This window comes from Taudactylus pleione, unplaced genomic scaffold (assembly GCF_031769625.1).
Source record: "Taudactylus pleione unplaced genomic scaffold, aTauple2 ptg000089l, whole genome shotgun sequence".
NCBI lineage: Eukaryota > Metazoa > Chordata > Amphibia > Anura > Myobatrachidae > Taudactylus > Taudactylus pleione.
The window spans coordinates 10,328,012-10,355,230 of record NW_028284491.1 but is presented as its reverse complement, the minus strand read 5'-3'; the positions used below and the strand labels follow the sequence as shown (position 1 = coordinate 10,355,230).

General features: G+C 46.3%; 1 protein-coding gene across 2 annotated transcripts; it reads left to right on the top strand.

The window, feature by feature from the left end:
* Positions 1–4,356: 4,356 nt before the first annotated feature.
* Positions 4,357–25,511, top strand: AAAS (aladin WD repeat nucleoporin). Of its 2 annotated transcripts, none has more exons than XM_088469275.1 (17): positions 4,357–4,487; positions 4,903–5,035; positions 6,386–6,513; positions 6,614–6,669; positions 8,507–8,598; positions 9,418–9,464; positions 9,590–9,688; positions 13,078–13,221; positions 15,791–15,911; positions 16,421–16,545; positions 16,616–16,676; positions 16,772–16,862; positions 23,434–23,527; positions 23,610–23,677; positions 24,141–24,222; positions 24,735–24,819; positions 24,973–25,511. In XM_088469275.1, the coding sequence occupies exons 2-17, from the start codon at positions 4,913–4,915 to the stop codon at positions 25,114–25,116; spliced, it is 1,560 nt and encodes a 519-aa protein (XP_088325401.1). In that variant the 5' UTR covers positions 4,357–4,487; positions 4,903–4,912; the 3' UTR covers positions 25,117–25,511. The 2 variants fall into 2 exon arrangements, with proteins under 2 accessions (XP_088325401.1, XP_088325400.1); XM_088469274.1 differs by having other exon boundaries at positions 4,358–4,492.
* The last annotated feature ends 1,708 nt before the right edge of the window (positions 25,512–27,219 follow it).

Sequence of the window (27,219 nt, the reverse complement as noted above, 5' to 3'; positions counted from 1 at the left end):
GATAGTTTAGGGCAGGAGGCATTATGAAGACCTCCCAAACTTTGAATTCGCAGCGAGTTCAAACCATAATTATCACAAGTGATAATGTTTTGATGAATAGGCCCCTAAATAACCTACCTTAGTAACCTGATCAACTCTTATGGCTCCTCATTCCACATCTACACAGACAATACTCCCAATTATTCCTCTGCTGCCTACTCCACAGCTCACTTCTCCCTGCCAGGCCTCAGAATTCTTATCTGCCATTTCAACTTGGATGTCACACCATCTTTTAAATAATATTTACCCAAAAAAGAGGGCCTGATTAAGAGATGTATACGCATATGGTACCGCTGTTGCCAATTTGTTCTCAGCAGCCACGCGAAAATATACGACTGTCGTAGCTGCCGCGATTTGTATTGAGATGTCCACCACCGGCTTTGCAAATCCAAGAAACCGTATACAAAGTTTAAGCATCGGTCGCAGATCAGACAATTATCGGACTTCTGAGTAACACTACGATTGCGCAGAATTTGTGCCGTAACTGAGACGCCAGAGCCATTTTTACTACGTACTGGATTGCAGGCTGCGACACACCCTGAAAACAGTCACAACACGCCTGTGTTTGAGTGCCCCCCCACAAATGGTCCCTGTCTGTCAACCACTTTGCGAATAAATGCTTGCTGCAACCAAGGACGGTAATGGAACTTGCAGTTCGACTCAGAGCCAAGAAAAGATTAACGATAATCGCTCAACTGCGTACATTTTTTCATTCTCACTTGTGAATTGACTAATGCTGTCATAAACATACATGACTCTCCCTCCAACATCACATCAAAGCACTGACCTAATACTGCCGCTTCTACTTACACAATACGCCTGATTCTGAGTCGCACGCAGAAGCTCCCGCAGCAGCATCTATCGGCAGTCGCCTGTCTGCGACTTTATGCAAATGCCGATACAAACTCCTTCCATTGTGTACATCCGTGCAGCCAAATGTGCGAGGTCTGAAATGCCCACTTTTAGGATATATACACGCTGTAATACCAATTGGTGCGCCCTTATACACCACCATCGAAATTTGCACCAGCCCTATACGCCACCATCAGTCGCACCATTGAAACTTGCACCAGCCCTATGGCATGTGCAGTTTCTCCATCTTACCATTGCTTATGCCTGCGGCTGCGAATGCAGCCACTTGCATTGACATGCCCCCCGACACTCCCATAACATGCCCACCAAACGGACCATTTTTGCATTCATTTCTAGCCACTGCTAAGGAACGCCCATCACTTTTCCACTACATTTCTGATACCATCTGTCCTGATCGCAACAGTGCCTTTTGTGTGTACTTTTTGTTTAGTCCAATGCATGCGCCATAACTTTATAAAAAATATTGTGCATGCGCAGTTGCAACAAATTGCTCCATTACGTGAACATCGCCATTGTGTGTGGCTCTGAATCAGGCAAAATACGCCTGTTTCTGTCATAGAATGCCACCACGTCTATGCACCCATTATATCTAAGCTGGACTACTGTAGGCTTTTCCGCCGCAGACTGTTTGCACTGCAGTCTATAATGAATTGTGCTGCTGTTAGGCTTATTCACCTGGCGAGCCGCATAACCCCAGCTGCACATTTCTATCAATCTTTGTGCTGGATCCTGAACTCTAGAAGTACCTTACCTATTGCCCACTTCTAACCCAAAACTTATTTCTCACCATTTCTCGTTAGCTCCTCAAAGTCATGCTTTTAGGGGAAGCTTACACAGGGTTGCAGAGTGGGCAGGTGCCAACGGCAGTGAAGGGCACCATTTGGTTGGAACCACTAACACTGACTTCACTTGAGCAGGTTCACTCATCGCGACTCGTGCTGCTCCCAGCGGCCAGAATGGAGTGGTGTCCATGGCAGCTACTGACGTTAGTTTGTGTGTCCTGGACGGAAACTGGGGAGGGATGTGGGTGACACAGCAAGTGGAGAGGGGTGAAGTAAAGGTGGCAGAGGGGTGGGGTAAGGTCGGCCTCTAACTAAAATCATTCCTGCTCCTCCTGGTTGTGAACCCGCCACTGCAGTCTGAATTGGTGAATTTAACGTCTGTAATGCTGGGTACACACTGGCCGACATATTGGCCGTTCAATTAAACGGCCGATATATTGTGTGTGCGTTGGCCAGTGTGTACATAGTTTAGGAGGCACGATAGATCGTGTGTCAAATTGGCAGCTTTTTCAGACCAAATCGTGCCCACGACTGCCGGGGAGAGTTCAGGGGGAAATCGCACACATCATGGGATTGTGAGCACATCGCTATGTGTGTAGGCACCTTAAGGACCCCATGGACCACCCAATGGTGAAAAATGTATCTAACACATGTAGCTTTGACAAGGAAGATGGGCCTCCCCTAAATTCTGGGCTCCATAGTAGCTGCTTGCACCTATGATAGTTACACCCATGCCCAGAGTGTCCCTGGAAGAGTTTACAACCCTGAGAAATGTGCATTCTGGTAACATATAGGGGCTGTACATTTTTTGTTTACCGTTGCTTGAATTAATCCACCTATCGTGCAGTAATGTAACATAGTGTGGCTATGTGTGCTCCTGCTTAACACTCAATCCAATTGCAAAAAGTGATTGTGCGGTAATTTTTCATGAAGTTGTGGGAAATCCACCTGTACCACAAAAATGTGCTCAAAAACTATTGGATAACAGTATAAAAGTATATTATACTGCTTTTACACCTAAATCCTGGGTCTGACCCGAGATTTGGAACACAGGGCTTGATTCAGACCTGGTCGCAAGCACTGAGTGCTTGCAACCGGGTCGATGGTGGCCCAGAGCACATGCACACGACGGAGCCGGCTCCGTCGTGCGCATGCGCGAGACACAGATAGCGACGGGCACTCCGTCGCTCCGGGTCTCGTAATAAAGGGGCAAGCTGTCGATGTTGAGTGTCAGCTCGCCCCCTTTGGTGGGCGGGCCGGGGGGATGGCTGCCCAAACGGAGGCGTTCCCATGAGAACGCCTGTCGTTTGGGGGCGGCCCCACTGACATCACAAGTGATGTCAGTGGAGAGCTTCCGTCTCTGTTAGAGCCGAAAGCTCTCTGGGGCTTGCGGCCACGAGACCCTACCACAAGGGTCTCGTCGCAAGCCCAATGGTCACGATGGTCTTGACCATCATCATGGCCGCTCGCTATAGCGGTGTGTGTGGTCACCCACAGCTATGCGAGTGGCCAGGAGGCCGTTCTTAAAAAAAAAAAAAAAAAAAAAGGCCCGGCCCTGATTCAGAGCGTCCGGCTCTGAATCAGGGCCACAGTTCCAAAATGGGTCAGACCCAGGACAGACCTTTCTATTGTGGGGCTGATCAGGATTATTCACGGATCGGCACCGTTCACACTGCACACAGGTGCAGTGGAACACTTCTCCCGGCGCTAGGAGATGACATCATCTCCAAGTGCCAAGAAACCTGGAAGTCCCCATGCTGTAAACCCGAGGTACCCGTTTACACTGCAGGGTTTCACGGTTGTTCCCAAGTAAAACCCTGCAAGTTTGGATTGGCAGGTCACTCGTCCCGGGAATCCAACCCTGGCCCCTTTTACACAAAGGAGCTATCCGAGTTAACCCTGCAATAACCTGGGTTTTAGCTCTGAAGTAAAAGGAGTATACAGTAAGTGACCAAAAGAAAAAGTACTTGGAGCTCTTAAATGGTGTCAAATGGCTGATTTTTTTGTTAACATTGAAAAGATAGAAAGCCAGTGCTTTTCAGCAAATTAAATGCTCTAGATACATTTGGGGTGCATAAAAATACATGTAGATTGATTTTTGTTGGTCAATTGATGCCACTTTTAAACATTTGTTAAAAAGTCCCTGTAATTCCCATCTGCAAGCCTAAAAACACCCATCCCATCCATACAGCACCCCCATATACTTCTACCACATAATTTAACCCATTATTTTGCACAATATAACCCCAAAATTACGTCATTATTGCCCAAATTAATATATAAGTGCCAAATGAATCATTAGGGAGGGTGTCCCAGGGGTTCTGCACCAAGTCCCGAAATTTTTACCTTAAAATACTGATTTTCCCAAACATTTCTCCTGCTCAGGTGTCCCATAGGTTTATACAATATATTGTACTGTGTACATGCGGCTCATTTTTAAACAATATGGGAAACGTGAGTGAGAACAATAAGGCCGACAATAATGACAGACAGGTGCTATACCTCCCTCGTACATCGCGCAGCACCTGCCCCATATTATACTCTATATATAGCGATATTATTTTAACCTCTCGAATAGTCCAGTAGTTGAGATGGCATCTTGACGTCACTTCTAGTCCTATCACATGACACTGGCTCCTCCCCCTTAGGGTTGTGGATAGATCCCTTTCCGTAGATGTACCCTGACGTCATCAGTTACTGTCCAACGTCAGGGCACATCCCAGTCTGTACTGCTGCTGCTGATTCGCTGGGGGACCGGCGCGGGTTTCTAATCTGAACCCGGTACAGCAGTAGGTCAGGTAATATACAGAGGATTAATGACAGTATGTATCAGAAGCAGCAGGCAGTCTCTCCAGCTATTGTGGAGCTGTTGCAAGTCTCATCCCTGACTAACGGCATCCTGGGAGTTGTAGTTCTATAGTAGCTGGAGAGCCACAGGGTGCCCCTGGTGGTGGTCTGGGTGAGATAGTACCTCTGTGGGTGGGCATGGGGAGATGCTGTGCCTGGAGGTGGTCAGTGAGGGTGGGTAGGGTGTGATGCCATCTCTGAAGGTTGTTAGTGAGGATGGCTAGGGTGAGAAGCCATCTCTGGGGGCGATGAGTCAGGGTGGGGAGGGTGAGATGCCACCTTTGGTGTTAGTCTGTGAAGGTAGGTAGGGTGAGTTGCCCTTCTGTAGTAATGTACTGTACATACCGTCTGTCACACACAGATCCAGGAAGATGTGCTCCTTGGAGTTGTTCCCCCCACCGCTCCCACGTGGTGATGTCACACTGTATGAGTACAACAACACAATGATGCCCTGGCTGGGTGATGACAGCCCACCACCCTCCTTCCACACTGCCGTAAGTTCTTACCTTATACATGAATTGATACTAATCACACTACCCCTTTTACCCCATAGTCCCAGGTCTGACACGGCGTGTTGAACACGTTTCCAACCCAGATAAGACCCGGGACAGACCCCCTTTTCAGCACTGACCCGGCTCCAGTGCAGGTGAACAGCGCTTCTTACCCTTCCTCCACCTCCGCGACCCCCTTACCTTACTCAGAAGCGGTCCGGAGGCACTGAGGGTGGGTGGGGTGCTCTGCTCCATTCTGGTCAGCTCGGCAGTGGACGCTTGGAGATGATGTCATCTCAAAGCGCCACTGAAGCTGGCCAATCGGGCGGCATGTGGCGCAACCCTGGTCATCGTGGCCTAGGTCGTGCCGTTTACACTGCAGGGTGACAAGGGAATTACCCGTGCTCAACCCTGCAATCCAGCCGGGTCGGATCCTCGGTCACTGGACCCGGGTTGATCCTTTTACACTGACAAAAATCCCGGGTTGGTGCGCGTTCACGTGCATCAAGCCGGGATTTTTAAATTGGTGTAAAAGGGGAAATGTTCAGGCATCACCTTTTCCTGTTACACAGGACACCCCATACCCAGCTACAGCAAGTCTCTTGCTATATTTGTTGGTTTTACTTTATCCTACCAACATGATTATATAGAAAATAATGTATACTGTATTGTAGATTATAAGGATGATACAAATCCCAAAGGTGTTAATTTGCCATAGCAGGTCACAGATCTGGTAATACATTATTCTATATAATACCATGACTGGCGTAATTTGTTAGTGACTACTGCTTTAGTTTCTAAAAGTTACCTGTCATACAGTGTAAACGTCCCTTAATGATAGCTCAGGTTATATAAGATCTGTCTTGTATAGGATGTAATAGTGCTGAGATGAACCCAATAATTATCATCTGTCCATTTTGTTATTGACCGCTGAGCTCACATGTTCATCTCTGCCTAGCAGAGGCTAGATTGTATTGGCAAAGTACCCTTACTGGGGCTGCTTTTCATTTAGAGCAAATGTGGTCCTCAAGCACCCCCATCAGGTCATGTTTTCAGGATTTATTATGTACAAGTGACTTGGCTGGGTCAGTAATAAGCCTACCTAGTTTCAAACACAGAAGTCCGGAAAACAAGAACTGTTGGAAGTGCAGGAAGACTGGATTTGGGATACACTGCATTAGAGTTTTGGGGTCAATTACTAGGATTGTATTTAGATGTAAAAAGAGCACTATGGGAATGCCTACTGAATACAGTAAGTACAAATAGAAAGAGGGATTACTTTCTCTGTTTACATGGTTTGTCTATTTTCCTGAAAAGAAGAAACTAAATGGACTGGTGTGTATCTCTCTGCAGATGGTAAATATCCCAGAACTGATGATTCCCCTGGATGCAGTGAAGGCTCCAGGTCGGATGGAGTTGAGCAGTAAGGCAGCGTTCATTCATCACAGGGAGGCGGTCTGGAAGCGATGCTTAAATGCATGGTGTGTGCTACTGCTTTTCATTTCATAGTGTCTTGCCTTATTAGAGTGTGGTATCAATGGAATGGTCCTCTCTGATCTCATGTACATTTTACTCTGTCAGGCACCAAATGGGACTAGCAGGGCTACTTGAGGAGATGTCAAACTCTGAGGAAGAGGGTAAGGAAACCTGGTACAATGGTTATTCCGCTACTTTACAGTATGTAACACTTGTTCCATACAACTCTTAGGGGGTCTATGTACTAAGCTGTGGAAAGAGATAAAGTACCAACCAATTGGCTCCTGTTTATTTACAGGCTGTTTAAAAAAAAAATGACAGTTAGGAGCTGATTGGTTGGTACTTTGGGCCAGATATACTTATCTCTGGAGAGAGATAAAGTACCATCCACTCAGCTCCTAACTGTCATGTTACAGGCTGTGGGCCTGATTCAGAGCCGGACGCTATTTGCGAACGGTCGTTCAGAAAAAGGGTCCGGTTATTTAAATAGAGCGCTCACTTTTTGCAGTCTGTTGACGCCTCTATGTCTGAACGAGCGAACGAAACATGTGCTCGCTATTTTGTAAAAAACGCCCCCTGGCCGCTCGCATCCTACGTCATCTCCGCTATTTATTTGATTAATCGAGTACATCGAAAGGCGTATGAACTGCCCGCAGTGCTTGTGGTTGGATTTTCCTACCGCAATCATGCGAACAGTTCAGGCTAAGAAACAACCAAGTGACGTGGTCGATGACGCTGCTTTGTTAATTATGCACACCCTTAAAACGCCCGATCTCCACTCCCCGTTTTCAAGCACCTTCCCCTGTTACCACCCAGAAACGCCTCTTTCTGTCACTCAAATTAGCAGGCATTCGCTATTTTGCGAGCACATGAATTTCGACCGCACTGACTGGTTCGCGCATGCGTATTACGAGCCGTACGCATGCGCAGTTGTGCGAACATCGCTCGGAGCGAACGAGCGGCCGCTTACGAGCGGCGCTGAAACAGGCCCTGTGTTTGAAAATTGCCAGTTAGGAGCTGATTAGTTGGTAGTTTCTCTCCAATTTATCACTTTCCAGAGCTTAGTACATCTGGCCAATCTCCGTCCACTTTATCTCTCCAAATTTTAGTACAAAGGGCTAAATGTAATAGGGCGAGAGATTAGAAAATGTGGGAGTTTAGCAGTAATCTCTCACGTTGGTCCAGTTTTATCTTCAAAATGGGAAAACATCTGGGTGAGAGTTTAAATCGTGAGTTTTTGAGTCTGAAAAACATGTGAGTTTGCTCTGTTGCTTTGTTCTAGGACTCTATTACATTGACCCAGTTTAAAAAGTGTGAGGAAAACTCTCAGATTTTCTAAACTCTCACCCTATTACACTTGGCCCATAGACTCTAAAGATTGTAAACTCATTTAAGCCATCTTTACCTTCCATGTCATTGTAAGTAATTATTTTCTTGATCCCTCTTGAAGCACTATGTTGGTGCTTATAAATAAAGGTTGATGATGATGATAACAGTAATAATGTAAATGTATTTCGTAAGCTGCATACACACACAACGTTTTCGTAATTGAACGATTTTAGTAAACGATTTTCGTTCATTTTTTCAAGGGATTTTCGCTTATTCCCTTACTGAAAATCGTTGAGTTGGTCAGTCTGACTAAACTACAAACGTGAACGCGCATGAACGATAATCGTTCATCGTTTTTAACTCAGAAAGTGAATGATTTTTTTTCAACGATTGAACGATATAGTTATCGATAATCGTTCAAAAAATCGTTGTGTGTATGCATCTTTAATGTTTACTAGCTAAGGATCCTAAAGTAATTCTTTATGCAACATGTTAGATAATCAGTAACTGATCTTTGTGACATCTGCTTGATGTATAATGTTAAAAATGAGCATATTGACTAGAACAGGGTGAAGTTTGCACTTCTCATTAGAAACCGTTTTACAATTATAGGCTCGTGTACCGTTATTCACATCATATCGTTTCCTTTGATTTGGTTCTTTTTGATAGTTCCACCCTTGTTGTGCCGTGTGTCCTGCTTTTCCCTGGCTGTGTGTCGCTGGGTGTCCTCTCTCCATGGCTCGCTGTTCCCACACCTATCAGTAAGTGGCCCTCTGCATTGTTTCTATGAATTGTCACCAGTACAAAGTTAGGGGGTCATTCAGACCCACTCGCAAGCGGCAGTACGCTCGCAGGTGGGTCGATGTTCCCCACTGCGCATGCGTACGACGGAGGGAGCTCCGTCGTGCGCATGCGCGAGACCTGGACTGCGACAGCCAAGCTGTCGCTCCGGGTCTCGCACCAAAGGGGGCGTGCTGTCGATGGTGACTGACAGCACGCCCCCTTTGGTGGGCGTGCCTGCCAGACGGAGGCGTTCCCATGGGAACGCCTACCGTCTGAAGACGGCCCCACTGACATCACTAGTGGTCAGTGGGAGTGATTTTGGCTCTGATAGAGCCAAAATCACTCCAGGGCTTGTGGCAGGGAGACCCTACCGCAGGGTCTCCGTCGCAAGTCCGATGGTCGCAATGGTCAAGACCATCGCGACCATCTTTTTGGACGCTCGTATATGCTGTGGGTGGTCACCCTTAGTCCTGTATCTTTCTCCTAGGCAGAGGCCTTGGCTTGACAAATCACATAGGAAAATAACAATGACCCTATGTACATTAGAAACAATGTGGGGGAGATGCATCAAGACTTGGAGAGAAATAAAGTACCAGCCAATCATCTTCTGTCATTTTACAGGCTGTGCTAGAAAAATGACTGAAGCTGATTGGTTGGTACGTTATCGCTCTCCAAGGCATTATACATCTCTCCTTATATCTCCTTAAGAACTATAATTAATGTCCACATGAGCCTTTACCTAATCAGACCTCCCTTGTTATCTGACTACTCCTGTGTGATGATATTTGTTTCCACAGATGAAAAACGAGGATCTCACAGCAGAGTTCTCTCAGGCTTGTGACTGGTAGGTACATGGTCAGAGGAATCTGATGCATAGTGGAAGGTCGTCAGTTTGATGGTGATATCCATGGTGCTTGTCCATATGGTCATTCCCAATGCCTTGTCTCTACTTGTGCTCTGCTACTGTAGGTCCCATTGTTCACTTCGAGCCTTTGCTTGGCATCCACATACCAGCAAGTTTGCCCTGGCTCTTATAGATGACTCAATTAGGATATACACCACAGGAAGGTAAGACGTGCAACCTCTGGAGTGTTGTTATGTATTGGCATTTGTGTTTGAAATATATATTTACAGCACTTATAGAGGAACATAGGTGGTAGCTTTTTTTTTTTTTTTTTTTTTTTTTTTGTAAATGTATTGTGGGAACATCAGTGTGACAATAAAAACAAGCATTGCACCTATATCATGCTTACCTCCCATTCCTTTCCTTGTTATTTTGAAACCACCTCACCGACCTCTATTTCTATTGTGTTGTAAGCGGCTCCTGCCTTTACTTCCCGGGCAGTCTGCATGCGGGGCTTGTGTGCATGCGCAGGATTGCAAGCCTGCACACGTGCTCTAATTAACAAGTAGCCCAGGCTTCAAGGCACTGCATCGGCTGCAGCCCCTAGGAGCCAGTATGGGCTGTCATTATAGCAAGGGAAGTTGATTCCTATTCAAAGCGCTCACTCTACTAATTGCAGTCTGGACTTGAAGTCCTAGGCCAGTGGTCTTCAACCTCTAAGACAGTGTGGGCCACGTTAAAAAATTAAGCGAAGCTCGAGGCCTACTAAGCTATACTGCTGTATTTAGACTCTGCCTCTTCCTCACACAATTATGTCCCATAACTGCCCCCTCCTACAATTTTAATTAGGTCCCAGAATGGTCCCCCTCCTCCCACAATTATAATTATGCCCCATAACTCTCCCTCCTCCTCCTCCATTAATTATGTCAGTTGCCCCCATCCTCAAACAATAATGTCCCATAACTGCCCCCTTCGGCAGTGCCCCCAGTAGTGGTCCCCCCCCCCCCCTTCTGCAGTGCCCCCAGTAGTGGTCCCCCCCCCCCCTTCTGCAGTGCCCCCAGTAGTGGTCCCCCTCCCTTCTGCAGTGCCCCCAGTAGTGGTGTCCCCCCCCTTCTGCAGTGCCCCCAGTAGTGGTCCCCTCTATGCAGTGCCCCTTATATAATGCCCCCAGTAGTGGTCCACCCTATGCAGTGCCCCACAGTAGTGGTCCTCCCCCTATGTAGTGCCCCCCAGTAGTAGTACCCCTATGCAGTGCCCCTTACATATATATGACAAAGACACAAAAACAAAATAAACAACACTTACTTGAATCCCTGTGCCTGCCGCTGTCCGCTCCACCGTCCTGGCCCGCTCTGCACTATGGGAGAGACATCATGACGTCTCTCCCATCACCCACTACGGCAGCCGGAAGGCGGAGCTCATGAGTGAGCTCCAGCCAGGCTCTGGCCATGGGTGCAGCAGCCAAAAGAGTCTGTCTGACTCTCATTGGCTGGCAAAACAAACACACAGCCGCGAGGTTGTACGAGTGTACTGCCTGGTGCCGGTGTGTCTATTACTGTGTAGTGCGGACCGCACTCACAGCGGTCCGCACTACACTAACCATCGGCGGGCCACAAGGAACAGCTCCAAGGGCCACCCATGGCCCGCGGGCCACGGGTTGAAAACCCCTGTCCTAGACAGAGAAAACACCTCCCCCCTGGGAATGCCAAATCCAGCTGTGATTAGCAAAGAGCGCTTCCAATGGGAAGTCAGATTTTATTGGGAGGGGGAGAAGGGGGCGCAGCCCCTAGGTAAAATTAGCGACTGATGGTTTTTGTTATACTTTGCATCCAAAAATGAAATCCTCTTGAATGAATAAAAAAAAAAAGTTATAATAATAATTAGGGAAAAGTCCAGGAATGATTATGTTCGTCCATGTAAGATGATGTTTAGCCTCTTTCTGAGTTCCGTTTTTTTGGAGGGAAAAATCCGAACTCAACGTGCAAACTCGAACCTATCCGAGCCTGCACATCCCTAATAATAATTACGTATTAGAATGGGAGAGCGCTCCACTTAATAACCCACCAATCATAGAGTTAGATAGAGTTGTGTAGTTTCACATTATATTGAGCTACCCAGTGTACTGAGACTTAGCAGAATTCTCATGAAATTATGCCTTGTATATGTGCCATGATCCATTCAGACCACCTTGGTGGAGTGGTGCACAGTTTGTTTCCAGTCTGAAGCTAAGTGGTAGTTGGCACCTAATGCAGGAGGTCTAATCTGCTTATTCTGATGGTTCGAGGCCATGGGTGATGGGGCTGTCAGCAAGAAAGTATTTTAAAAGATGAAATGTTCCTGACTGCAGACAATAAGGTCAGCAATTTCAGCCATTCCCACTCTGGGAAGGAAGTGGCCTGGTCTTGCACATCCTCGCCAACACGTTTGAGGAGCTGGAGGGACCATAATACCACCTGTGTAGAAATTTATATATATTTCCGTTTTATATTGACACACATGGAGCTGGTTAATGGCTATTGATGCTTGAGGAGAGACGGAAACCTCAGCGCTTTCCAGCAACACCTTGGAGGATGAAGGGGCATTCAGTTTGCCACCAGATAGTACCGTAGAAAGTCTGGGATACAAGGGCATCGTGCTGGAGTTACTGCTGCAGTATGGGTAACCTCCATGGCCTGCAACGAGCTTAAACAAATTATATTTTTATTATTTTGTCTGCAGTGAAGGTTCTAAACTACAAATTGTCTATAAATATTGAATAGTAGGACTAGCAGTGTTATCATAAGACAGACTTCAAGTTGTGAGCTACTAAACAAAATAATTAAAATATTAAGTTTATCCAATATTAAAAGTATATTTATATTTAAAATCTTCCATACCATGACAAAGCTAACGCTTGCTATAGTGGTTCCCAAACTCGATTTTCCAGGCACTCTTAAGAGGTATATTTACTAAAGGTCGATTGTGATCGATGAAAATCTATCAACATCGATATTGTGTTTCTGGAGCTATATCACACAGACAATTTGAGGTTTTTGTTTTTTTATTTTAGGTATTAGTAAATGTCTGATTTAGCCTTAGAAACAACATCGATGCTGATTGATTTTTAAATCGATTTAAAATCGACCTTTAGTAAATAAATCTTTAGCAGTCGAGGTTTTAAGGATATCCATGCATAAGCACATGTGACTTGATTAGTAAGCAATCAGTTTGATTATATCATCTGCACAAACAGAAATATCCATAAAACCTGGACCGTTGGGGTTGCTTTGAGGACTAAGTTTAGGAAATCCTGGCCTGCTAGTTAGGCACATCCCCCACCATGCTTCTCTTTTGTGGACTGCAGCCTGTCATTACCAGCACTAACAAGGAGATTGTTGGTAGTGAAAACTGGATTTGAGATTCAAACTTTTGCTCATTATATAAATGGTGAATGTGGCTCTTGAATGGACAGTAGAAGGGGCTGATTCATTCCAGAGCCACATTTACTAAACACCTCACATCCTAGCTACATAAACTGTGTTTTACTTTTCTTTTAATCCTGAAGAGTTACTATATCTTTATATATAGATATTTTGCTGAGATGCAATAAATTGTCATATTGTATATGTTTTAGCACAACAATACCCACATTAAAACATCGCCTGCAGAAGGATGTGGCCAGCATGGCGTGGAAGCCCTTGTGTGCATCTATTTTGGCTGTGGCCTGTCAGAGTTGTGTATTAGTATGGCATGTGGACCCCACTTCCCTTTCTACAAGGTAACTCGAGGATCACACTGGAGCTCTATGGTTATTACTTATGAATTGCAGCTTCCACATGAATTATCTGTTTACATTCTTGTACTGATTTAATTTTTGGTCTGTTTTTATTATTATTATTATTATTATAGTTTATTTATATGGTGCCACAAGTGTTCCGCAGCGCCTTACACAGTACATAAACAAGTAACCAGTGATTTATAGTACAATACAATACAATGCAGGAGAAGGACATGGATAATATATATTGCCATAACGGCCAAATAAGCAACAGAGCATAAGCAACCAAGTGTTAGGTGCCCTAGTGGGGAGTAAGTAGTAGATGAAAGGAAAGTAAGGAGACACACAAGAGGGTAGAGGGCCCTGCTCGTAAGAGCTTACATTCTCTAAAGGGGAGACAAACCTATATACACTGATCAGCCATAACATTGAAACCACTAACCAGTGACGTGAATAACATTGATTATTTTGTTACAATGGTACCTGTCAAGAGGTGGGATATTTTGGGCAGCAAGTCAACACTAAGGGCTTGATTCAGCATGGTTTGAGGAACATGACGGAGTTCATGGCGTTGACTTGGCCTCTAAATTCCCCAGATCTCAACATGATCTAGCATCTGTGGTATGTGCTGGAAAAAGAAGTCCGAACCATGAAGGCCCCACCTCGCAACTTACAGGACATAAAGGATCTGCTGCTAACGTCTTGGTGCTAGATACTAGTGTTACTGCTAGACTGCGGGCAGGGTAGAGTGCGGGGAGTTCCAGCAGGAAGCTTGTGATAAAGGCACACGTCCTTGTGACACACCTCCAATTTGTCACACTTGGGGACGTGCCCAGCACTTACAGAGGTGCGGGGCTTCCCCCTCATGGTAAATAAATGGCGTGGCATACGCACGGCGTCTATTCATCCAGCGGTGATCATTTGCTGCAACTTTTCCCACCCGCGGGACACTCAGGGCAGGCTGTTTTAGAATTGCGCTGCTATAAAAGGGCATTTTGCCCTTTTAAAAATCGAGTAGGGCGCGCCGCGCCACTAAACCAGCCTAGCTGGAACACTAGATACCAAAGGACACCATCAGATGTATTGTGGAGTCCATGCCTCGACACATTAGAGCGGTTTTGGCAGCACAAGGGGGGACCTACACAGTATTAGGCAGCTGATTTTAATGTTATTGCTGATTGGGGGTGTGATTGTGTGTGTGTGTGTGTATGTATACACAGATGTGTCCGCATACATCTATCGTCCGTGCGCTACAAGTCGTGTTCCACAACGTGTGAGCGCTGTCTGACTCTGTAGCAATGAGCGTCTTTTTGTGCGACCTTTTCCCTTAAAATGCGTCCTATTTGCAAAGCGATGCGAATAAGTTGCACAAGCAGTTTATGCTGATTAAAATGATATGTGGCATGGTTATATTCTGTGGGACTGCGGCTGTATCTGCATGCGAAACGCTGTGATACTGTAACGTAGCATCGTGTGTGTGTGTGTGTGTGTGTGTGTATAAACTGTATATGTGTGTGTGTGTGTATATATATATATATATATATATATATATATATTATAATATACAGCATCTTAAAATATACATATATAGGTGTAATGTAAGGGATCACATTGTCTCCGAGTGCATGCATACTTACAATGCTATTTATAGATTTGAATCATTAAGGCAACAGTCATCATGTTGACAGTCCGATTTTGCATTTACTTGTCTACTAACCTTAATCGCGACCTAGTCCTAGCCCTGAAATCCGCTATTGATATGTTGACTTTGGGTACCTAGGGCCTGATTCAGAGCCGTTCGCTATTTGCGGTCATTCGTTCAAAAACAAGGGGTGGCTATTCAAATGATCCGTTCGCAAATTGCAGTCTGTTCACACCTCTAAGTCTGAACGAGCGAGCAAAACATACGCTCGTTTATTTGTTAAAAACGCCCCCTGGCCGCTCGCACCATACGTCATGTCCGCTATTTATTAGATTAATCGAGTACATCGACCAGCGTATGAACTGCTCGCTATTCTTGTGGTTGGTTTTTTCAACCGCTATTTTGCGAGCAGTTCTGAGTTAAAAAAAACCCAGTGACGTGGTCAATGACGCTGCTGTATTAATTATGCACACCCATAAAACGCCCGTTTTGACCTTTAAGCACGCCTGCGTTCGAATTCCACTCCCCCGTTTTCAAACACCTTCCCCTGTTACCACCCACATACGCCTCATTCTGTCACTCAAAATAGCAGGCATTCGCTATATTGCGAGCACATGAATTTCGGCCGCACTGACTGGTTCGCGCATGCGTATAACGATCCGTACGCATGCGCAGATGTGCGAACATCGCTCGGAACGAGCGTACTGCCGCTAGCGAGAGGCTCTGAATGAGGGCCCTAGTCTTATATTAGTAAAGTAATCCCGGTGCATATTTTATCGAATTTAGTCTGTAACATTGTTTGTAAAGACCTCAATCTCTGTGTAATTAGTTCTTTATTGCTGTAATATTCTAAGCTGTCAGTTTTGGTACAGTATATTTAGCCTGTAAGCTTTGATTGATTGCTTTCATTTTGTCATTAACTGACAGGCCATCTTCTGGCTGCGCCCAAATGCTGTCCCACCCAGGTCACAGCCCAGTCACTAGCGTTGCTTGGTCTCCTAAAGGGGCAACGTTACTGTCTGCTTCCCCTGTGGACACAGCCATGTTGGTGAGTAACAGGAACCTGCTGCTCCATGTTGTGTTGCAAACTCTATTTTCCTTCTTTTTGTTCTTTTGAAAGTGTGTGTGTGTGTGTGTGTATATCATTAGATCTACCATGGAAATGCTTTCATATCGTCAAGGCCGATGGAGGAAAGAAAATTAGATTTAACATGGATGGACAATTTAGGTAGATAATGTTAGCTGGACCATAAGAAGCCAATTTATTAATCTGCTAAGATCTAACACTTGGAATTGGAACACTTGTCAGAAGGGATCCAGGTTACCACTGAACACTTGTTTGTGGGCACCATGTGTTATCTGGCTTCTTTCTCTATTATTTATGGAACATATCCCCTCATAGACATGCCCGTGAATTTGCCAATTTTACAGCAGATGATCACGAGGAATGTACATTTTTTGGTCAGTGAACTATACCAATATAGTTATTATAGGCCATTGTTGTTTTATGGTATATATTGTTTTTTGATCTGTATTTACCAAGCCCTGTTCTCCTAGGTGTGGGATGTCTCTACTGAGAGCTGCGTACCACTACAGAGAGTTGGAGGAGGGGGTGTTACTTTCCTCTCCTGGTCTCCAGATGGCAGCAAAGTGCTATCTGCTACACCATCCTCAGTGTTCAGGTAAGGGGAGATCCCTGTGGCGTGTGGGTACACCAGTTGTGGTCAGTATTACAGTGCTAGTATCTTTTAGGGTGTGGGAGACTCAGAAGTGGACATGTGAACGCTGGCCAACAATCCAAGGTCGCTGTCAGGTGTGTTGTGTAGGGTGGAGCACATGTAGAACTGCAGTTCTAGATCAGTGTTTACTTACCTAACATGCCTTACACCTCTGTATTCTGATTATCAGACTGGGTGCTGGAGCCCGGATGGAAGCCGTCTGCTATTTGCTGTGAAGGGGGAGTCTGTCATCTATAGTTTATCCTTCTCTGTCTCGGATGGTAAATACTTCCTGTAATATATTTTGGGAGTATTTTTAGTAAGAAATATATATATATATATATATATATATATATATATATATATATATATATATATATATATATATACATACATACAGTCGGGTCCATAAATATTGGGACATTGACAGAATTTTCAGATTTTGGCCTCTATTCACCACCACAATGGTTTTGAAATGAAACAAACAAGATGTGCTTTAACTGCAGACTTTCAGATTTAATTTGAGGGTAATTACATCCAAATCGGGTGAACGGTGTAGGAATTACAACAGTTTCAATATGTGCCTCCCACTTTTTAATCTGTGCAGGACAGGTTTCTCTGGATAGGATGTGAAGTGCTAAAGAAGCATCCTCACCAAGACAATGGGCTCTATTTACTACAATCCGCATTGGTAATGCAGATTGTAGTGTGATATTACCGAGTGAATTCGCATTGCAAATTCAGGCAATATCACAGGGATTTACTACAAATCCCTTGCAGGGACAGAGCTTGCGATAAAGCTGTCCCTGCTAATCCCCTTCGGAGCCTTATCACGGTATTTTCGCAAAAAATACTGTGATCAAGTGCCCGCGCATGCGCCGACCGGTCGCCGCTGCTACTCCCCCCTCCGGCGCTAAGCCCCCGCGATCATTGCCATGAAGTCTGTCATTTTGAAGTGAATAATAACAAGAGATATGGTAAGAACTTACCTTTGTTATCTCTGTTTCTACGAAGTCCATAGGGTCCACAGGGTTGACCTTGGGGTATAGGTTGGGAACCAAATCCGGGCACCACGCAGTTAAAGCTTTTAGCTCCCAGGATGCACTGGGTCCACTCTCCCTATAACCCCACCCCCAAGCCAGAGGCACCTCAGTTTGTAAGTAGCCAAAGGCCGGAGGAGGAGAGAAAAAGAGAGAGAAAACTGGAACACTCAATAACCATACTCACCGAAATGGGAGACGGAAAACCGGTGACAAGCCACACAGCCCATATGAAGCCAGGTGCGTCAGGGCGGGCGCCCTGTGGACCCTATGGACTTCGTAGAAACAGAGATAACAAAGGTAAGTTCTTACCATATCTCTTGTTTTCTACTTCAGGGTCCATAGGGGGTCCACAGGGTTGACCTTGGGGATGTCCCAAAGCAGTTCAACCAAGGGTGGGGACGCTCCTGTGCTGAGAGGAGAATCCGTCGCCAAAAAGGAAGCATCCTGAGAGGCAAAGGAAACCAATGCCTAGAACCTTAAAAAGGTGTGGACAGAAGACCACGTGGCCACCTAGTAAGGCAAAACAGCCGAGGCGCCACAGCGAGCCGCACACGAGGGTCACATGGCCCGAGAAAAAACAAGCATCAACAACAGGAAGGCAACCCATGGGTAGGCCCCTGAGGAAGACCTACGAGGCCATCCAAGCCAACATTTGGTTATAGGCCGGCCATCCTTTCCTGTGAAAACCAGAAATCTCAGACCACCAATAAGGAGTCCGATTTCCGTAAGGAACCTGAACGGATCACCTAAATCCAAAGAGGCCAGACCACAGTCAATGAGGCCACACCAGCCGAGAGGACTGGGGACAGAATGGCCGTACCATAAGTTCCAGAATAATATGGAACCTGAAAACCACTAAGAAGAAACACAGGGCGAGAGCAACTCCCACCCTGACATGATGCCCTCCAGAAGAGGGAGCCACATGAGAACGCTCCCAATTCAGACACTCTCCTGGTTGATATAAACACCCTGAGAGAAAGAGAGAGCCTAAGCAATAGACCATGTAATGGCTATCACAACCAGCGGTTCCATTGACTGTCCCCGGAGGTAACGAAGAACCACTACTTACTCCCAAGGAGTCCCTAGGGAGGACAAATGGAGGCATAATCAAGAAAACACTCCAAAGGATGAACTGGATACCAGAGTGAAGCAATTCCATATCTTAACCATACTGACAGTGTAGAGATCCGCACTGTCAGGAAGACCAGGCCAAGTGTGAAACCCAAGCCAGCCGGAAGGAATGCCAGAATATCTGGAAATCCTGGACACCGGAGGATTGTATCGACAAGTACAATACCATAAGATTTATGGCTGCCACAGTTTGTGGTAGGTCCCAGCAAAAGCTGATCCATGTGCTCTAATCATTCCAACGATGACAAAGCCAGGGAAGCCGTAAGACCACTGTAAGGACACAGTCAAAGACAAACGACCCAGGTCCAAGGCAAAACCAAGGACCCTGAGACAACAGGTCCGGGCAGTGAAGCATCAGGGATGGAGTATCGATGTACAGACTACGAAGATCCAAGTACCCCTGACATCTGGGGCAATCAGGAGCCACCAGCAGGAAAGCATCTCCGTCTCGATTGAAAACACTTCCAAAGACCTCGAGGAAGAAGGGAGACCGGAGAACACAGGTACACAAAGTGGAAGGACCACTTCACCGACAAAGAGTCGCTGAAGTTTGCTTCAGAATCCCCAGAGCTGAACTGTAACACCATAGTGTGATAAAGTCAGAAGGCCATGAGGGTCACCTCAGGGGGGCCCCCCCTGCTCACCAGGAGATGAAACCTCTCTTGGGGAAGAGACTAGTCCCCGGGATGCACGTCGTGACGGCTGAGGACTCCCGCTTCCCAATGGAGAGCTCCTGAAATGAACGCTGCCGAGATGGTCGGGAGGAGACCCTCGGACTATGTCCGAATATGTGACATACCTGTCATTGCCACCCAACAAACAGTGTTGCTAAAAAGGAAGCCACTGTCCTGACCCTGTCGGACTGAACCTTTTCAGGTTCACCGGGAAACAAGAGTTATGCCAGAGTAAGTTAATTGACAGGGTGGAATCGACAGACGTCCAACTGCACTGAAAAGGATTCGATCCAGACACTGTCCCTAGCAAAGAAAACCCTGGACGAGATGGCCATAGCCACCCGGACAGGGACCGACTTGCCTCCGGAGAGAGCATCATCGTTTGAACAGTTATCCGACAGAAAAAAAACTCATTCCATCTGGAGATGAGCCAATTATGGAAAGGCCTGGAATGGAACTGAGCCCATTCCACCATGCATCCCAGAGTGTAAAGACATCTGTCGACTGCGCAGACAACCATGTACTCCTAATGGAAGAGAGGAGATTCCGTCTTACGCCAGAAGAATTCTCAGATTCTGAGAATCCAGCAGGGATCCTAGATGAAGAATACCCAGAGAGGGATGCAGGGAGGACTTTTTCCCCGTTGATTAAACGTCTGCACCCTGAAGAAGCCACAGTCATCCTGACCTGGCCGTAAAGTACCCCGGTGATCCCGCTAAGAGCAGGAGGCCGTCCAGGTACAGGAGCATTGGGATATACGGAACAGAAGAACTGTCAGAAAATCCAAAACGCTGGTAAACCCCTGTGGGGCTGAGGACAGTCCCAACAGGCAGAGCCCGAAAAATTGTAAGTGTTGCTGTGATACAGCAAACCTCAGCCCATGCTGAGGAAAGGTCTCTGTAAGTACCCGTAGGCACGCGTCCTGTATATCCAGTGATACCCTAAAGTCCCCAGGTTCCAAACATCGTATGATGGAGCATAGGGATTTCCTCCTGAGCCCAGGTAGCTTTAGGAACTGGTTCAGGGAATTGAGACAGAGAATAGGCCAAAGAGGACCATTCAGCCACCGCACCAGAAAGAAAACAGAACAACCAGTCCCTCACTGAGATAGTGGGGATGGCCTAATTAGCTCCGCTTACCGCAACAACTGCATAGCTTTCTGGATCTGTAAGGCCCTTGTAAAGAGGGCGTACCCTCCTACCCACGTAGCCGCGGCAACTTGACACTAATACCGGGCGAACTGAGAAAATCGGTATCTCCCAGTTGTAGGCCTGTCCCGTCAGACTGAAGAGATATCCGTAGGTTCAGAAGCAGGATCGGCTGGCAGTCCAGGCCTGCTCGGTACTGGATATGTCGGCCCTTGTAGATGCCGACAGTCTACGAAGAAACAGACCTTTAGGCTGACCCAGAGGACAAAAAAGACTTAACAGACTTAGTCTGAGGCCTTGTAGTGGGCATAGCTGAAAGCGGTAAACTTGTCGTTAGTAATACTGCCAATGTTACTACAATCTTGTCAAGGTCAGGACCAAACAATATCAACCCTAAAGATGGTATCTGCACCTCTGCATTCCCAGAGCGCAGCCATAGGGTATTACGGAGGATACAGTCGCAGCCGGAACTCTGAAAGTTAGGAGACTGGTATCCAATATAGGCATTTCCACCTATGACAACAGCATATATTACGTGAGCGACCAAATACATTTGAACCCCCGACGTGTTGGAGGGGAAAAAACGTTACAAATGCATCAACCCAATATGCAATAGTATTAACCAACCATGCTATAGCCATGGTAGGATGGGTAACAACTCCTGAAAGCAAGTATACTGATTTCAGGCAGAGTTACCACCTACGGATCAGAAGAATCCGACCACGCAGGAATGGGAGGCATAGTAACGTCTGTAATCAGACGAGTAACACGCCCATCCCCCCCAGGAGGGGCTCGTGATGACCCTCAGGGAATTTGGGACAGGAGGTCAAACACTGTTGTAACACCTCCTATCTGGCAACAGCCAGAGTCCCGCTATGCGATCCACCCGCTAGTCAGCAACAGGTAACCCGAAGGCACGCAATACTGAGGGTGTATGATACAGGTGCAGGTCAACATTCACTCTAACCAGAATGGACCTGCTACCAGCCCTAAAGCAGGGATAATAATACCTGAAATAGGCTTCCCCCCGTGTAAGAGGGAAAGAGCCCCGAACAGTACCCAGTTCATGGCAGAGCCAACTGGGAAGTAACCACAGGGCGTCAACCACGCCAATTAGCGTTTCGTAGAAAACAACATCCACCCAGGGTGGCTGTTGTGGTAATCCCTGCAAGGGGAATGACAGACTATTGTGGCACCAGGGGGAATTCATATACTGCGAAAAACCCCTGCAGGGAGCGGTAGTCTGTGTCACAGGGGAAGAGTGCAAGAAGCTGCGAGATACCCTGAGATGAAAAGGGCAGTATGGTGAAGTAACCCCAAGTGAGGTACAACAATGGGGCCCGCCCGGCGATCCGCAATTGAGAGGATCCCGAGAAAACAAACCGCCCAAGGGGGTCGTGAAAGAGGCCGGCACCAGATGACGCCACATACAGAACCCTTTATGAGTCAAATCCTCTGCACTAACACCTGCAGCACATGACTTGCAGGATAGTAAAAATGGGTGCAGTATAACGCTCTATCTCCTGGTCAGACATATCTGACCAATCTTGGTGGAAATATTAAGCAGCACTATACTGGTCCTGACTGATGCCAAAAATTAGCTGCAGGGACCCATTTTCAGCGTATGCAACACACAGTTCCATCTAAAATATGGCAACGTGCAGCACGCAACAGTATGTGACAAACCACACAAATATTAACAAGTATATAAATGTGAGGTCTCAGAACCACCCTAAGTACAGCTGTATTAGGGCAGATAAAGAAAAGGGATAGATATACACTGACAGGTGAGAGAATAAAGTACAGTCAGCACTAGCATAAGTCACATACAATGCAGATATATACATATATACATAAACATGTCATATAATATACTGCACTATTACACTGCATTCAACTGCCCAGATTCAGTGTCTGGGAAGGCTACAGCGCTGTGTACACTGACCTGATGGTGAGGTACGCAGGGGGACTGGACTCACTGCCATCCTGAGAGATTTCTGCTGCACCACAGAGATAAAATGGCCGCTGGAGACCTCAGAGGAAGCGTGGCCCGCGGAGGAAGCAGCTCAGCGACGCCAGACTATGGATACTGAAAGGCGCGCTGAGCTGAGGGGAGGAGCCGCTGTAACAGGGAAGGCTGCCTCCCCTGGCCGGCTATTAACCCCCGGGACGCCGGCTCCCTGCACCGATCGTTAAGTCCCTGGTGGTCTAGTGGACACACGGGGTATGGGGGGCCCGCCGCCACTGCCGGCGCCTCCGGTCTGTCCCCTGAGACCGGAGGCACAGGACTGCATTTGAAATGCGCGGATCACCGCAAGCGGTGATCCGCGACCTTACCTGCTCCCCGTGGATCCGGCAGCAGTCCTGGGCGCCCGCAGAGTCCAGCTAGTACAGACTCTGGGGTCCCGCTGAGATCCCCAGATCTGTACTGGCGTCTCAGCGCCAGCGGGGTGACGGAGCGGCAGCTTAGACGTCCTATGGACAGTCCGACGCTGCCGCTCTGAAGAGTCCAAAGTCCATGAAAAAACTTTGTCCCTAAAAAAATAAAATAAGCTTAGGGGCTGCTAATCAGCTCCCCCTGCGCTAACGGTGACCCGACTCCGGCCGGGCACCAACTTAAACTGAGGTGCCTCTGGCTTGGGGGTGGGGTTATAGGGAGAGTGGACCCAGTGCATCCTGGGAGCTAAAAGCTTTAACTGCGTGGTGCCCGGATTTGGTTCCCAACCTATACCCCAAGGTCAACCCTGTGGACCCCCTATGGACCCTGAAGTAGAAAGAAGTAACTTTTGTGTGGGTTAAGGAAAATAAGTTTGTTATGGGTGTTCTATAAAGACAATGTAATTTATCATTGAGCAGGAGAGACAAAAGTCTGTGTTGGAGGAAGTCAAAGTGCAACTGTGGTCGCTGATGTGTCTGAGATAATTTATGGAAGAGAGGATGGGGAAGTCAGGTAAGATAAATAGACACCAGATAGGTCTAAAATACAGAATTTCCATAAACAGTTTAGTTTGTTTCATGAACGTATATTGCAGAATTGGTGGGGAAATACAATCCATGGCCTGGGACCCAAGTGGAGAGAGACTTGCCGTGCTGCTAAGAGGTTAGGTTCTGTCTATGTCGTGCCGCTGGCTGCATCGGCCTGTAAAGGTGGCCATACACGATGAGATTCAAAAGTTGGTCAGATCAGTTGTACGACTTCCCTTGAAAATTCTTCCCTTCAGATACAGAACGATTTGTATTTAAAATGCAACTTTCACAGAAGACCATACGATTTGATCAATCACATCACTTAATGTGTGTCAATTCCTACACGATCAGTTGAGATCTCTCTGCAAAACCATCTGATCTGAGATCCAACTAGACGACGGCGGGGACACACATCGGGGTTGCAGAAGACTCAAAATACAACTATTTTCAAATGATTGGTCTGTCCAACCTATAGAAACTGCCCAAATCGTGTGATCAATCGTCCCGTGTATGGCCAGCATTACTCTGATCTTCATCCAACCCGCTTCTGTGTTCTGCATTTAGAGTGACACACTTGTGTTTTCTCCCTTTCACAGAGAACCTAAACGATCCAACAAGTGAATCAGTCATAGCAGTATACAGGACAAAGAACAGTCCTATCTTTGAGCTTCTTCCTTGGTAAGTAGTGACAGATTATCTTCTTATAGAGAAGAGAGAATGAGACGGTACTTTGGGGGACAGGGGAGTATGTCTCTTTTGTATAAAGGCCAATTCAGCCAGAGAAACTGATTACTTATAGTAACAAGTAAATCACTTATAAGATTACAACAGGGTTTTTTTTCGGGTGCGACGTACAACCAAGAATATTTTTTTCAACCATTTGAAAACAAAAAGTACATTAAATGGCTTGGAGATCAGTCTGGTGAACTTTTAGCTACCATATTACATTGCTAAATTAAACATTTCAAATCCAATTAATGAAAGGACCCTGGTCATTGCTAATTTTTTGGAACTTGTACTGAGGTGGTTGAATAAAATATAGTGGTGTGCTAATATATTCTCACTGGAGACTAAAACAATATTTTAGTCAGGCAGCACGCATGCTATCTATAAATGAATGGGACACAGATGACAGGTTTCTGATATTGGTCTGTTATATACTAATGGCTAAGGACAACTTTTGTATTTAGCGGCTTCATTCCATGTAGAGAGAAAGAAGATCCACAGCTCATGCAGTTTCATCCATGTTTCCAGAAGGGGGCGCTGCTTTCTGTGGTAAAGTATTTTGTTCTGAAGTATTGAATATAACCTGATAACAAGGATTTCATCACAGTATTAACCAGCATTGGAGTGCACATGACTAGTTGACAATTGTATACACATGTTGTGTGGCACCTGTGGCCTGACTTTGCTTTTTTTCTTCCCTAGCTCTGGAGTACTGGTCGCCTCTCTCATGTTCCCTTCTACTTTGTTAACGCACAGTGTCCACGTTTCATGCTTCAGCCTGGCACCGTCGGGTCAGAAGATACCAGCAACGCAGCTCCTGTAGTGTCACTTTATACAAAAGCCTAGGTGTTGGCAAAGCAACATCCTGTGAATTATATGTATGGAGTTGTGGTCGATTTACTCAACATTATATACTGTAAAGCATAAAATTCCTTTCAGCGGATTAATTATAAATGCTGCCCCGTGTGGTGGGAGGTAGAATGAACACAGCTATGGCTGTGACATTGCTGCTATTAAGTCATACTAGGTCCTATGAGTCACATTGAAATCTATAAATGGGTTTTGCTTTTTTTCGCAAAGCGGAGTGATTAATATACAGGACCGGTTCCATCACTGTAGAAGAAAAAGTTGGCTACAGCATTACTAAATGTTAATATGCTATAAGTATATGACCGCTCATTAATGGTTACCATGTCATATGATACAGAATACAGTTTGAGTAAACTTTCTTGAGAATTGTACTCTAAGGATGTGTGTGTTTCTTAATGATATCTTGTCTGTGCATATTTCCTAACTTACAGTGCATCCGGAAAGCATTCACAGCTCTTCACTTTTTCCACATTTTATGTTACAGCCTTATTCCAAAATGGAACAAATTAATTTGTCCTCAATTCTACACACAATACCCCATAATGACAGTGTAAAGTTTGAGGTTTTTGCAAATGTAATAATTAAAAAAAAAAAAAAAAAAACAACTAAAATCACATGTACGTAAGTATTCAAAGCCTTTGCCATGAGGCTCAAAATTGAGCTCAGGTGCATCCTGTTTCCACTGATCATCCTTGAGATGTTCCTACAGCTTAATTGGAGCCCACCTCTGGTAAATTTCAGTTATTTAGACATGATTTTGAAAGGCATACACCTGTCTATATAAGGTCCCACACTTCACAGTGTATGTCAGAGCACAAACCAAGCATGAAGTCCAAGGAATTGTCTGTAGACCTCAGAGACAGGATTGTCTCGAGGCACAAATCTGGGGAAAGGGTACAGAAAAATATCTGCTGCTTTGAAGGTCCCAATGAGCACAGTGGCCCCCATCATCCGTAAATGGAAGAAATTCGGAACCACCAGGACTCTTCCTAGAGTTGGCCAGCTGTCCTAAACTGAGCAATCAGGGGAGAAGGGCCCTAGTCAGGGAGGTGACCAAGAACCCGATAGTCACTCTGTCAGAGCTACAGCATTCCTCTGGAGAGAGGAGAACCTTCCAGAAGGACAACCATCTCTGCAGCAATCCACCAATCAGGCCTGTATGGTAGAGTGGCCAGAGGGAAGCCACTCCTTAGTAAAAAGCACATGACAGCCCGCCTGGAGTTTGCCAAAATGCACCTGAAGGACTTTCAGACCATGAGAGACAAAGATTGAACTCTTTGGCATGAATGCCAGGCGTTATGTTTGGAGGAAGCCAGGCACCGCTCATCACCAGGCCAATACCATCCCTACAGTGAAGCATGCTGGTGGCAAGAACTGGGAGACTAGAGTGAAAGATTAATGCAGCAATGTACAGAAAACAAGAGCTATGGTAAGAACTTACCTTTGTTATCTCTGTTTCTACGAAGTCCATAGGGTCCACAGGGTTGACCTTGGGGTATAGCTGGATCTGGATCCACGGGCACCACGCAGTTAAAGCTTTGCTGCTCCCAGGATGCACTTGGGTCCGTCCTCCTCTATACCCCTCCTCCGAGCCACAGGCACCTCAGTTGGTAAGCAGCCAAGGCCGGAGGAGGAGACTAAACAGAGAGACGGAAGACTGGAACACACAAGAAACCATACTCACATAAATGGGAGACGGAAAACCGGTGACCAGCCACACAGCCCATATGAAGGCAGGTGCGTCAGGGCGGGCGCCCTGTGGACCCTATGGCCTGTGTAGAAACAGATAATAAAGGTAAGTTCTTACCATATCTCTTGTTTTCTACGTCAGGGTCCATAGGGGGTCCACAGGGTTGACCTTGGGGATGTCCCAAAGCAGTTCAACTAAGGGCGGGGACGCTCCAGTGCTGAAAGGAGCACCCGAAGGATGCATTCTGAGAGGCGAAGGTGTCAAACGCATAGAACCTCAAAAACGTTTGAATTGAAGACCAGCTGTGTAAGGCGGCCACTTGAACAGCAGAGGCGCCACGTCTAGCAGCCCAAGAGGGACCCGCAGAACGAGTGGAATGAGCCTTAACA